General features: G+C 40.9%; 1 protein-coding gene across 2 annotated transcripts in view; it reads right to left on the bottom strand.

Annotated features, from left to right (window-relative positions):
- LOC123993530 (GPI ethanolamine phosphate transferase 2-like) overlaps window positions 1-12614 on the bottom strand; it is a 127124-nt gene extending 114510 nt beyond the window's left edge. For both annotated transcript variants that reach the window (XM_046295779.1, XM_046295780.1), the window contains exons 1-2: window positions 12110-12614; window positions 11665-11870 (exon numbers count right to left, since the gene is read on the bottom strand). In XM_046295779.1, the coding sequence (XP_046151735.1) occupies window positions 11665-11870; window positions 12110-12263 (360 nt within the window). In that variant the 5' untranslated portion in view covers window positions 12264-12614. The remainder of the gene's footprint in view (window positions 1-11664; window positions 11871-12109) is intronic.
- Window positions 12615-12859: the final 245 nt, after the last annotated feature.

The following is a 12859-nucleotide window of genomic DNA, read 5'->3' as shown; positions in this document are numbered from 1 at the left end:
ATGGTATAGAGGGAAATAGTCCTATAATAACTACAACCTAAAACTTCTTACCTGGGAATATTGAAGACTCATGTTAAAAGGAACCACCAGCTTTCATATGTTCTCATGTTCTGAGCAAGGAACTGAAACGTTAGCTTTCTTACATAGCACATATTGCACTTTTACGTTCTTCTCCAACACTTTGTTTTTGCATTATTTAAACCAAATTGAACATGTTTCATTATCTACTTGAGGCTAAATTGATTTTATTGATGTATTATATTAAGTTAAAATAAGTGTTCATTCAGTATTGTTGTAATTGTCATTATTACAAATATTTATTTTACTTCAAATCGGTCAATTAATCGGCATCAGCTTTTTTGGTCCTCCAATAATCGGTATCGGCGTTGAAAAATCATAATCGGTTGACCTCTAGTCCTTACTGTCCGAGACGGAGTACAAAAGTATCCGAATATGTGGTCTCAAGACCATACTCAATTACTACAACACTGCTATCAATGTTACAGAAAAGGTCAAAATCATTGTCTCCCTGACTACCAATGTTATTTCGTTATGCTAGCATCAACATTTACTAAAGTGTCATTTGCAGTAGAAATAGGCTAACACCAGAGCTACTGCAATTAAATGGGAAATGGGTGTAAGACTGTGTTCCAAACAATCACTGAATGACCAACTGTGTACCATAAACAATTCAAGTAGCATTGTATCACTTGCTTTTGTGTCCTCCTCAGCTAGTTAAAGCCAATGAAGCAACTCACACAGGCCTGGATGTTGTTGGCAGTATCTCACTACTCAGTCACATGCGATGCATATCAGCATGTTATTCACGCCTTGCATAATCACTGTGATTTCTCACAATCAGGAATTCTGGGGCAATTAACCTTCGGTCAGCCTCACAGAAGGAAGCAGAAAATGGTGCGAAATCTAAACCACGTGATGGATTCCATGCTTTGTTTTCCTCCACATGGTTGTGCAGGTGTTTTAGTCCATTAGTGCAGCGGAGCTAGCAGTAGTTGGGAGGGCCTGCTGGCATTTGGAATTCAAGCAAAACTACCAGAATTATCTACATTTAGGCTAGGCCAAAACTGAAGGAGTTAGGCCTAATTTTAGCAGCAGAATGTCTGAATGACTGCAAGCATGCTTGTCTATATTCACATACTCAGTGCATACTACTCAACACTGCCAGAAAACCTTAGCACTCTAGCCTAACATATCTCACACTAGCCTAATTGTCAAAACAACTCCACTCAAGGATTGACCAAAGAATAGCAAGCCTAGGGGGACGGTTGGCAGTAAGCCAAACACAGATGTGAAGATACGGTGGTGAATAAAATACTAAAACCAAACACTAATTGTTAATCATTATTTTATATTTTGTACCATTGTGTTTTATTATCTCGTGGGGAAAAAAAGGTCTGCTAAATCTGGCTCTGGCACCATTTTAAAGTTGATGACGCTGTTGCCCAAGTCATTAAAGTCATTAAAGTCTTCGGAAATAAATTATTTTGGTGCTTTAGTTTGGGAAGTCATCATGGATATGCAGTTTTTTAAACTCCCCCAGATTAAAATAAAAATACGTTTGAAGTCGGCGGCTGGGGACAATGCCCCCCTACTCCCCCAGTTTTACTCTCCAGTGACACTTCGGTTCTCTTAAGAGATTTATTTTTACACAAACTTCAAAAGGAGGTAGGGCATCATTGAAAATAAATTATATCGCTTCAATGCTGCATGTCGTTAGATCATGAGTGGAACAAGATGTGATAAAGAATCGATGTGATACGCTTGACAATCACCTACCTATCAACTGCATCACGAACATGATCAAAAGCTAGACTAAAAAGGGGGGTAAACTGTCAATCCAAGGAAAAAGGAACTCCTAAAGCTGACATTTACAGTGTGCTGAAAATACAAATAGCCTACGTCAGATAAAGCCATTTACTTTACCTTGGAATACTAGCCAGAATATTTGTTCATGGAAGCAATTGTTAAAACTACAGTGCTAGCATTTTTCTAAAGCTGAATGATCTACTATTCAGAACCCCAAAGTGGTCCAAATGGATATCTTTAGATCACTACTCTGCCACAGTGTCAAATCCTGATTGGAGCCAACTTATTCATTTTCAAGCTAGGCCTACATTTCCAAAGTCAGCAGAAACTTTAAATCAATGCTTGACTTTTGATCTTAAGCAGGCTCTCTACACAAACCCTAGAGCAGCAGTTCCCAACTATGTCTATTCCGGGGACCACCATTTGTGAATGTAACAAATTAAAGGCCTATTGTTATTATAAAACCTTAGCATTATGAAAAGTTATGCAAAATTGCCTAGAATACTATTAATACTCCCAACTGTTATCTTTGGAAGACAAAAATCTAAAATAAATAAAACAATGTGAACCACCTGTAGGTTGAAAACCACAGTTCTAGGGACAACACCAGTCTATCCATTCATGATGGTTCTGCTCACACAAACAACACAACGCTCCATCTGTGAGAGAGAGAACTCAGTTGAAGACTGCACCGGCTTGTTCTTAGATGTGGTGGGAAAACACTCAGATGCAGGAGAAAAGCTTGTATCAAGCAAGGTTTCTACCGATTTCATCATTGGGAGGCTGGGGAAAAACAGGATATTTGTTGAGGCGACTCCTTCTCCTGCATAGGATGTGACTAGCAGGCAAAATAAATATGTTTGTTGAGCATTGGAGTCAATGGAGAGAATATCTAATGTTGGGGCCTGGTGGAGGAACAGAGGAAACCAATGGAAGCCTTGTCTGAGCTCTGGAAGAAGCAAGGACCAGACACAGACCAGACGCATATTAGTCTGTGTCCGAAACAAAGTAATCATCACTAGTATGTTCAGGGAACACTCTGAAACGCAAAATGCATTATTGAGACTCAGAACTAAAGAGGGCCTCGAAAATGCAACTAGCATTGCATAAGAGTTATAATGGGGGAGGCAGGTAGCCTAGTGGTTAGAGCGTTGGACTAGTAACCGAAAGGTTGGTGGATCAAATCCCCGAGCTGACAAGGTAAAAATCTGTCGTCCTGCCCCTAAACAAGGCAGTTAACCCAATGTTCTCTGGGAGGCCGTCATTGTAAAGAAGAATGTGTTCTTAACTGACTTGCCGAGTTAAATAAAGGTTCAATTTAAAAAATACAAACATTAAAATAAGCTAGGTTCATTACAAATGAGGACAGAGATATGAGCATGTCCTAAAATGGACACCACTGGTGCCTTTATATCAGCAGGCTTATTATACTTTTCCCCAGAGTCTTAGTGATGCTGATTATCTGATTGCTTTGTTCTTTTCCCAGGGCATTTTATTTTAGTCCTACATATTGTCCAGAAACCAATATTCTAAACTCAGCAAAAAAATAAACTTCCCTTTTCAGGACCCTGTCTTTCAAAGATAATTCGTAAAGATTCTAATGACTTCTCAGATCTTCATTGTAAAGGGTTTAAACGCTGTTTCCCATGCTTTTTCAATGAACCATAAACAATTAATGAACATGCACCGGTGGAAAAGTCATTAAGACACTAACAGTTTACAGACGGTAGGCAATTAAGGTCACAGTTATGAAAACTTAGGACAATAACGATGCCTTTCTACCTACTCTGAAAAACACCAAAAGAAAGATGCCCAGGGTCCCTGCTCAGCTGCGTGAACGTGCCTTAGGCGGGCTGCAAGGAGGCATGAGGACAGCAGATGTGGCCAGGGCAATACTTTGCAATATACGTACTGTGAGACATCTAAGACAGCGCTTCAGGGAGACAGGACGGACAGCTGATCGTCCTCGCAGAGGCAGACTACGTGTAACAACACCTGCACAGGATCGGTACATCCGAACATCACACCTGCGGGACATGTAGAGGATGGCAACAACAGCTGTCCGAGTTAACACCAGGAACGCACACTACCTCCATCAGTGCTCAGACTGTCCGCAATAGGCTGGAGAGAGGCTGGGGACTGAGGGCTTGTAGGCCTGTTGTAAAGAGGTCAGACATCAGACATCACCAGCAACAACATCGCCTATGGGCACAAACCCACCATCACTGGACCAGACAGGACTGGCAAAAAGTGCTCTTCACTGACGAGTCGCGGTTTTGTCTCACCGGGGGTGATGGTCGGATTCTCGTTTATTGTTGAAGGAATGAGCGTTACAGCGAGGCCTGTACTCTGGAGCGGGGTCGATTTGGAGGTGGAGGGTCCGTCGTGGTCTGGGGCGGTGTGTCACAGCATCATCAGACTGAGCTTGTCATTGCAGGCAATCTCAACACTGTGCGTTACAGGGAAGACATCCTCCTCCCTCATGTGGTACGCTTCCTGCAGGCTCATCCTGACATGACCCTTCAGCATGACAATGCCACCAGCCATACTGCTCGTTCTGTGAGGGATGTCCCGCAAGACAGGAATGTCAGTGTTCTGCCATGGCCAGCGAAGAGCCCGGATCTCAATCCCATTGAGCACGGCTGTGACCTGTTGGATCGGAGGGAGAGAGCTAGGGCCATTCCCCCCAGAAATGTCCCGGGAACTTGCAGGTGCCTTGGTGGAAGTGTGGGGTAACATCTCACAGCAATAACTGGCAAATCTGATGCAGGCCATGAGGAGGAGATGCACTGCAGTACTTAATGCAGCTGGTGGCCACACCAGAAACTGACTTACATTTGACCCCCCTTTGTTCAGGGACACATTATTCCATTTCTGTCACATGTCACATGTCACTGTGGAACTTGTTCAGTTTATGTCTCAGTTGTTGAATCTTGTTATGTTCATACAAATATTAACACGTTAAGTTTGCTGAAAATAAATGCAGTTGACAGTGAGGACGTTTATTTTTTTGCTGAGTGTATATCCTCCTTCCTGAGCAACTGTCATCTTCATTATTTACTGAAGAGGATGACTAACCACACACACATCACTATGGGTGAACACAACATTCAAGGGAAAGGTACATTGAGATTAAAATGTATAATGGATCTAAAGCAGAACTGAACAAAAACTCCTCATTCTTCCTATTATAATGGAATAAAAAAGGCTAATGTCTGATTTATTGATTTTTTTTTGTCAAAACATCTTTCTCATAAACCCAATGATCCTGATTGGCATTTCACAGGTGGATGAATCCAAATGCTGCAAATCCTTGCAACCCTCATGGAAGTCGTGTCCAATTTAGGGTCATCATGAGCAGACAGGTCTACACGATTTCAGCCCGGTTTCCCATACCCAGAGTAAGCCTACACAACTGGATATTTACACTGCTGCTACTCGCTGTTTGTTATCTATGCATAGTCACTTCACCCCAACCTACATGTACAAATTAACTTCACTAACCTGTACCCCCCGCATTGACTCTGTACCCCCTGTATATAGCCTCGTTATTGTTATTGTGTTACTTTCTATAATTTAGTTGAACTCTTTCTTGAACTGCACTGTTGATTAATGACTTGTAAGTAAGCGGTAAGGTCTAGCTAGATATGTTGCATTGGGCACATGTGACAAATAAAGTTTGATTTGATATTAAACATGCTTAATGAAGATTCTCAATTTAAAGTGCCACTCCTGGAAATTTAGAGATGCCTTGACTAAATGTTGAGAGCGGATAGCCATTTACTATACATGGTGTGATAGCCTAGTTCCCTTTACTGTAACACATAGTCTACCGAATTCCTTTACTCTTTCTTCCCTCTTCCCTCACCAAAACATCTTTCTCCTAGCAGTATGTTCTTGTTACAGTGAAACTGACGGTTTAGAAATTATACACCGGCAACAAAAACGTTTTCCTATGTGTCCATTCCAATGAACGGATATGGATGGGAAAGGCAGAGCTAGAGCTGAGAGGTAATTCTTCAGAAGCAGAAATTTCCTACTGGGAACGGACAAGTCTTTGGAATGCTAATGAGTTCAATTTGTGCATGTGTAGAGCAAGTTGTCAATCTGAGAAAAATAAACTAAATATTTCCTTCACACAAGTGCAACCTGAGGGCATGTGTGAAAGCGTTCATCCCTGATAAGTAGATATTAACTTTAATTTTCCAATTTCTGGACCAAAGCAATGAGCAAAAGGGTCATTGTCGATGATGAGTGCAGTGGCAAACATTTATCATCAGGGAATCATCAAGTACCACTAGTCCTGTGATGAGCTTGTGTTCACTCACTGGTCTTCGCTTAATAACATAGGCTTCACCTCATTTCATTGTTATTAGGTCTGGATCACACACTACGAACTGCAGTATTTGTGACAGCATAGCCAGTAAAGTATGGCGACCCTGAGAAAGACATCCAAAAATAGACAGAGCCAAAAATACAGGCTTGGTCTTCATCTCGACAACAATATTTATTTTCAAATGGCCCCAATTTCACCTTTGTCAAAGGAATAAACCATATACAATCTAACTCATAAGAGAACTCCCTTTCTGCAAAGGTCTTCTCAACTCTGATTGGGTGATTTCTGAACACACCGTTGCTTTACCTGCAAAGGCATTATCCTGTCCTGAAAATACTTTCTCTTATCACTTAAGTGGGTAGGAGAAGTGAAAATAATCCAGGGAAATTAATTGGAATGGGCCTGTGTGAGTGTATGCCTATTATCAACAACAGGAAACTGGGCCACAAAAGCCTTTCCTATGTGCCTCACAACACAAAACCAGCTCTACCCAGAGTACAATTCTGGCAATATGTACAGTACCAGTCAAAAGTTTGGGCACACCTACTCATTCAAGGGTTTTTCTTTATTTGAACTATTTTCTACATTGTAGAATAATGTTGAAGACAAGAAAACCACAAAATAACACATGGAATCATGTAGTAACCAAAAAAATGTTAAACAAATCTAAATATATAGCTACTCTTTGCCTTGTTTCCAGCTTTGCACACTCTTGGAATTGTCTCAACCAGCTTCACCTGCAATGCTTTTCCAACATTCTTGGAGTTCCCACATATGCTGAGCACTTGTTGGCTGCTTTTCCTTCACTCTGCCGCCCAACTCATCCCAAACCATCTCAATTGGTTTGAGGTCAATTGATTGTGGAGGCCAGGCCATCTGATACAGCCCTCCATCACTCTCCTTGGTCAAATAGCCCTTACACAGCCTGGAGGTGTGTTGGGTCATTGTCCTGTTGAAAAACAAATGATAGTCACGCTAAGCGCAAACCAGATGGGATGGCGTATCGCTGCATAATGCTGTGGAAGCCATGCTGGTTAGGTGTGCCTTGAATTCTAAATAAATCACTGAAAGTGTCACTAGCAAAGCACCCCACACCATTACACCTCCATTATTTTATGCTGGGAACCACAAATGTGGAGATCATCCGTTCACCTACTCTGCGTCTCACCAAAAATCTCAAATTTTCACTCGTCAGACCAAAGGACAGATTTCCACCGGTCTAATGTCCATTGCTCGTGTTTCTTGGCTCAAACAAGTATATTCTTCTTATTGGTGTCCTTTAGTAGTGGTTTCTTTGCAGCAATTCGACCATGAAGGCCTGATTCACACAGTCTTCTCTGAACAGTTGATGTTGAGATGTGTCTGTGGAACTCTATGAAGCATTTACTTGGGCTGCAATCTGAGGTGCAGTTAACTCTAATGAACTGCAGCAGAGGTAACTCTGGGTCTTCCTTTCCTGTGGCGGTCCTCATGAGAGCCAGTTTCATCATAGCGCTTGGTGGTTTTTGCAACTGCACTTGAGAAACTTTCAAAGTTCTTGAAATGTTCCTGATTGACTGACCTTCATGTCTTAAAGTAATGATGCACTATTGTTTCTCTTTGCTTATTTGAGCTGTTGTTGCCATAATATGGACTTGGTCTTTTACCAAATAGGGCTATGTTCTGTATACCACCCCTACCTTGTTACAACACAGCTGGCTCAAACGTATTAAGAAAGAAAGAAATTCCACAAAATAACCTTTAACAAGGCAAAAGCATTTCGGGTGACTACCTCATGAAGGTGGTTGAGAAAATGCCAAGAGTGTGCAAAGCTGTCTTCAAGGCAAATGATGGCTACTTTGAAGAATCTCAAATATAGTTTTGATTTGTTTAACACTTTTTTGGTTACTACATGATTCCATGTGTGTTATTTCATAGTTTTGATGTCTTCACATTTATTCTACAATGTAGAAAATAGTAAAAATAAAGAAAAACCCTGGAGTGAGTAGTTTTCACTGGAACTGTATATCCAATGAAATATTTATTTTCCTCAACGATTCTCTCAATTACATCCTTCCCCAAACAGCCTTTTCTGGGATCGTTCCTGTCAGACAGCCAGAGGCTGGCTGGTGTACTCCTAATGAATGGGTTGGTTCTCTGGGTGATTCTGATTTGAGTTAGTTGGCTGTGTCATAACACTTGATTGGGTGCACTGCAGTGATTTGGGAAGACGCAGTATTCCATGACTGCAATCTTGCACTGCCATCTTCTGGTAGGAATGAGAGCGTCTCAAAGTTCTGCTGATTATTCTTTACTGCTTATTCAGTGTAAGCTATTTGTGGCAGCTGTTTGAATCAAAGTTTACATTGAAAATCTAGAAATGATCTATTAGGCCTAATTAGCCTACTTGGTGCTAGATCCATGATGACATTTTAAAGTAGAGTAATGTAATGAAATGTCTTCAGAATAAGGTGGCAGAGTACAACTTTTCTGTGTCTCTTTGAACCACATAACCTATAGATTTAATGACCTAAGTGGTGACTACGAGAGATGTCAAAGGTTCAGGCTGCTACACAGTCACTACGGAAGCTCTAGTCTAGAGCGGTTGGTTAAATTGTGTTTAGGAACATTTTTAAACTCCATGGTTAAAGTAGTGAACAAATATATGTAATTGTCGTAAAAATCTGCGAGAGTGCTTAATTTATTATCATCCTAAATCTTTTGACACATTATTTTGACATTATTAATTATTTAAATGTGTTCGTGTTGGGACTTAAACCAGCTGTCATTTTCAGACTACGGTGGCTAGAAAGAAAAAGAAATGAGGCGCTCCTCCCATAAACATCTCTGGCCTCACATGAATTCATGGATTTGAAGGTCAAGCTATCACTCAAATTAAAGCCAATCGCCATCGCTATTTAGAAACCGACCTGAGGTGTCTATTCATTTACACCTTATGGAACAGCGGGGACTAAGAAGCTAAACAAACATAGGCATACAAACACACGATAGCATACACACTATACACACACGTACATGGACTGTACTGTATATATATATATATGTGGTAATGGTGGATTAGGGGCCTGAGGGCACACAGTCTGAATGTAATGTTTTTAAAATTTTATAAACTGCCATAATTTTGCTGGACCCCAGGAAGAGTCCATAATAAATACAAATACATAAACTGTTCACATCCACCTTGTTGGCAGACAGAACATTTTGCAGGTTTAAAGCTTAGTTCCTGCAATTATACCATTTTTGGCATGGGGTAAGGAGAAAATGTTGCCATTTTAAAGCAATTTATTTTGCAATTCTATACATTTTGTCACGTCTAATGTGTACTCATGTGATATTTGAGTTACTCAAACATTACAACAAAATCCATGGGCTAAAAAAACATAGCTATAAAACGTTAACTGACATGGGCTAGATGAGCTGGACATTTCTGACAAGTTAAAAATAGCTCTCTAAGGTATGCAACTTTCAAGAGTAAGATGAAAGACGGACTGAGTTCCCCAGCTTTGAGCTTCACACTGTTGTGGAAATTGACCCACTATGCTGTTTACTTTTTTGCATCGACATCATATCGCCGAGTCTACCTTTAATCAATACAGCAAATCACTTGGGTTAGTTCTCTAAAAAGACATCATTTCACACAGGCTCACATTTTGAATTAGAAAAAAAGAACATTTTAGGACTTTTGTGTTTGGTCTGCTGACGGAGTTCATAATGGTTTACAACTCAATCAATGAATCAATAGAAACTGAGCCCAGTTGGGTGGGTGAACAATCATGCAAGGTTAAACACTTAACCTATGACAACCAATGAAAGGTATACCTGACTGTGTCACAATCACAAAGCAACATATTCACCGTAGAAAAGAAAACCCCTGCACACGCCATATTACCTCTGCATATTTATTGCAATATCGTGAGTGAGGGAGTTATATATTCTACAATTAAGTTCTAAAGGGCTATAATTCCCATACCACAATGTATTTGTATTTTTTTATTTAACCAGGTAGGCCAGTTGAGAAAAAGTTCCCATTTACAACTGTGACCTGGCCAAGATAAAGCAAAGCAGTGTGACAAAAACAACAGAGTTACACACAAACATACAATAACACAAAAGAAAAGAAAAATATAAATATCTATGTACAGTGTGTGCAAATGTAGAAGGGTAGGGAGGAGGCAAATAAATAGGCTATAGATGCAAAAATAATTACAATTTAGCATTAATACTGGAGTGATAGATGTGCAGATGATGATGTGCAAGTAGAGATACTGGGGGCGCAAAAGAGCAAGACGCTAAGTAATAATATGGGGATGGGGTAGTCGGGTGCGCTATTTACGGGTCGGGGCGGCAGGGTAGCCTATTGGTTAGAGCGTTGGACTAGTAACCGGAAGGTTGCAAGTTCAAAACCCCCGAGCTGACAAGATACAAATCTGTCGTTCTGCCCCTGAACAGGCAGTTAATCCACTGTTCCTACGCCGTCATTGAAAATAAGAATTTGTTCTTACCTGACATTCCTGGTTAAATAAAGAAAAAATAAATAAATTACAGGTAGTGATCGGTAAGCTGCTCTGACAGCTGATTCTTAAAATTAGAGAGGGAGATATAAGACTCCAGCTTTAGAGATTTTTGCAATTCTTTCTAGTCATTGGCAGCAGAGAACTGGAAGGAAAGGCAGCCAAAGCAAGTGTTGGCTTTGGGAATAACCAGTGCAATATACCTGCTGGAGCGTGTGCTACAGGTGGGTGTTGCTATGGTGACCAGTGAGCTGAGATAAGACAGGGCTTTACCTAGCAAAGACTTATAGATGACCTGGAGCCAGTAGGTTTGGCGACAGATATGTAGTGAGGGCCAGCCAACGAAAGCATACAGGTCGCAGTGGTGGGTAGTTTATGGGGCTTCGGTGATATAACAGATGGCACTGTGGCAGACTACATCCAGTTTTCTAAGTAGTGTTGGGGGCTAATTTGTAAAGGATATCGCCGAAGTCAAGGATCGGTAGGATAGTCAGTTGTACGAGGGTATGTTGGGCGGCATGAGTGAAGGAGGCTTTGTTGGGAAATAGGAAGCCGATTCTAGGTTTAATTTTGGATTGGAGATGCTTAATGTGAGTCTGGACGGAGAGTTTACAGTCTAACCAGACACCTAGGTATTTGTAGTTGTCCACATATTCTACGTCAGAACCGTCCAGAGTAGTGATGCTCGTCGGGGGGAGGGTGCGGGCAGCAATCGGTTGTAGAGTATACACTTAGTTTTACTAGCATTTAAAAGCAGTTGGAGGCAATGGAAGGAGTGTTGTACGGCGTTGAAGCTCGTTTGGAGGTTTGTTAGCAGTGTCCAAAGAAGGGCCAGATGTATACAGAACGGTGTCGTCTGCATAGAGGTGGATCAGAGAATCACAAGCAGCAAGAGCGACATCATTGATATAGAGAGAAAAGAGTCGGCCCGAGAATTGAAACCCTGAACCCTAAATTAGAGTTAGTTATGGTGGCATTTCACATTCTTACCTTGATTCTGGGCATTGTAACTGTAGGAGGTCTTGCCTTGGCCACAAAGCTGTGTGTGGAGCCCCTCTCCACCAAGTGCCTAATGTAAGGCATGTATTTTCTCCCATTTGGACCAAACACAAAGTCCTCCCTGAGAGCATCGATCAACACTATCACTACTCTCTTGAAAAGGGCGTCCGGGACTTTGGAGGAGTTGAGGGATCTTCCTGCAATGCCAAAGAAAATGCCAGTTACCAACACATTATAGCCATTGTAGACAACACCGAGGAACAAATGGGTAGGATAGCATTTACTCGGTGTGCAAAATAATGACTGTATTACCTTGTCATACAAGCAATTACCTAGCTAGCTATCCAATGCACAACATCAACATAGCTAGCTGAGAGCATAGTATAACAATATCACACTAATTGGGATATAGCTAGATAATGTCAACACAACACACCGGTAAAGGGTTCAGGCGGAACATCTGACAACTTGCTCTTCGATGAAAAAGAAGATTTGATAGGGACTGGGAAAAATCCCCTAAGAAACAAGACAATGCCTAATACCTCCAGTATGAGACAAAAACAGGCAAAAAGAGACGAACGTATCCTCATTTTGCTGACTGGCTGGCTTGCTAGCTGACTACTATGATATGAAAGGATACACGTTTTCTTGACAACAGCGTTTGAATTAATCGTCTGACTCTTGCACTCGCTACACTGATAGCTAACGTTAGCTAGCTAGAGCTTGCTTGCTAGTAGTTAGCTTGCTGTCATGAATGGCTCTCTCGCCGACTAGTTCTCAAACTCGCCGCAATTTTGCAAAAGTATTTCTTCTTTACAATAACAAACAAAACATTTTGTGGCATATTCATCAACACTGCAAAACATGTGTTTACACCAGTTGAAAAATTATTTCAGGAGCTGAAGCTATCAACTGGTGTTTTGACTCATGTCCGTGTTGGTTTAAACCAGCTACGGGTAGTCGAGGCAGTCCAAAAAATGTACATGACATTTGTGTAAACTTCGAGAATAATCACAATACGTCCAATGATTTATATACACAACCAATGATTTATATACACATCATTGAGTGAAACATGTTTGGAAAAGATTCAAGCTATTGTCGATATTTGTGTTTTTTTAAATAAAGACAAGTTAAATGTATTACATGTTTGTGATAAGCTGAATGGCCAAAAGAGAGATTGTTG

This window comes from Oncorhynchus gorbuscha, linkage group LG13 (genome assembly GCF_021184085.1).
Source record: "Oncorhynchus gorbuscha isolate QuinsamMale2020 ecotype Even-year linkage group LG13, OgorEven_v1.0, whole genome shotgun sequence".
Taxonomy (NCBI): Eukaryota; Metazoa; Chordata; class Actinopteri; order Salmoniformes; family Salmonidae; genus Oncorhynchus; species Oncorhynchus gorbuscha.
Note: the sequence above shows the minus strand (reverse complement) of the source record. Positions and strands in the feature narration are given on the sequence as shown.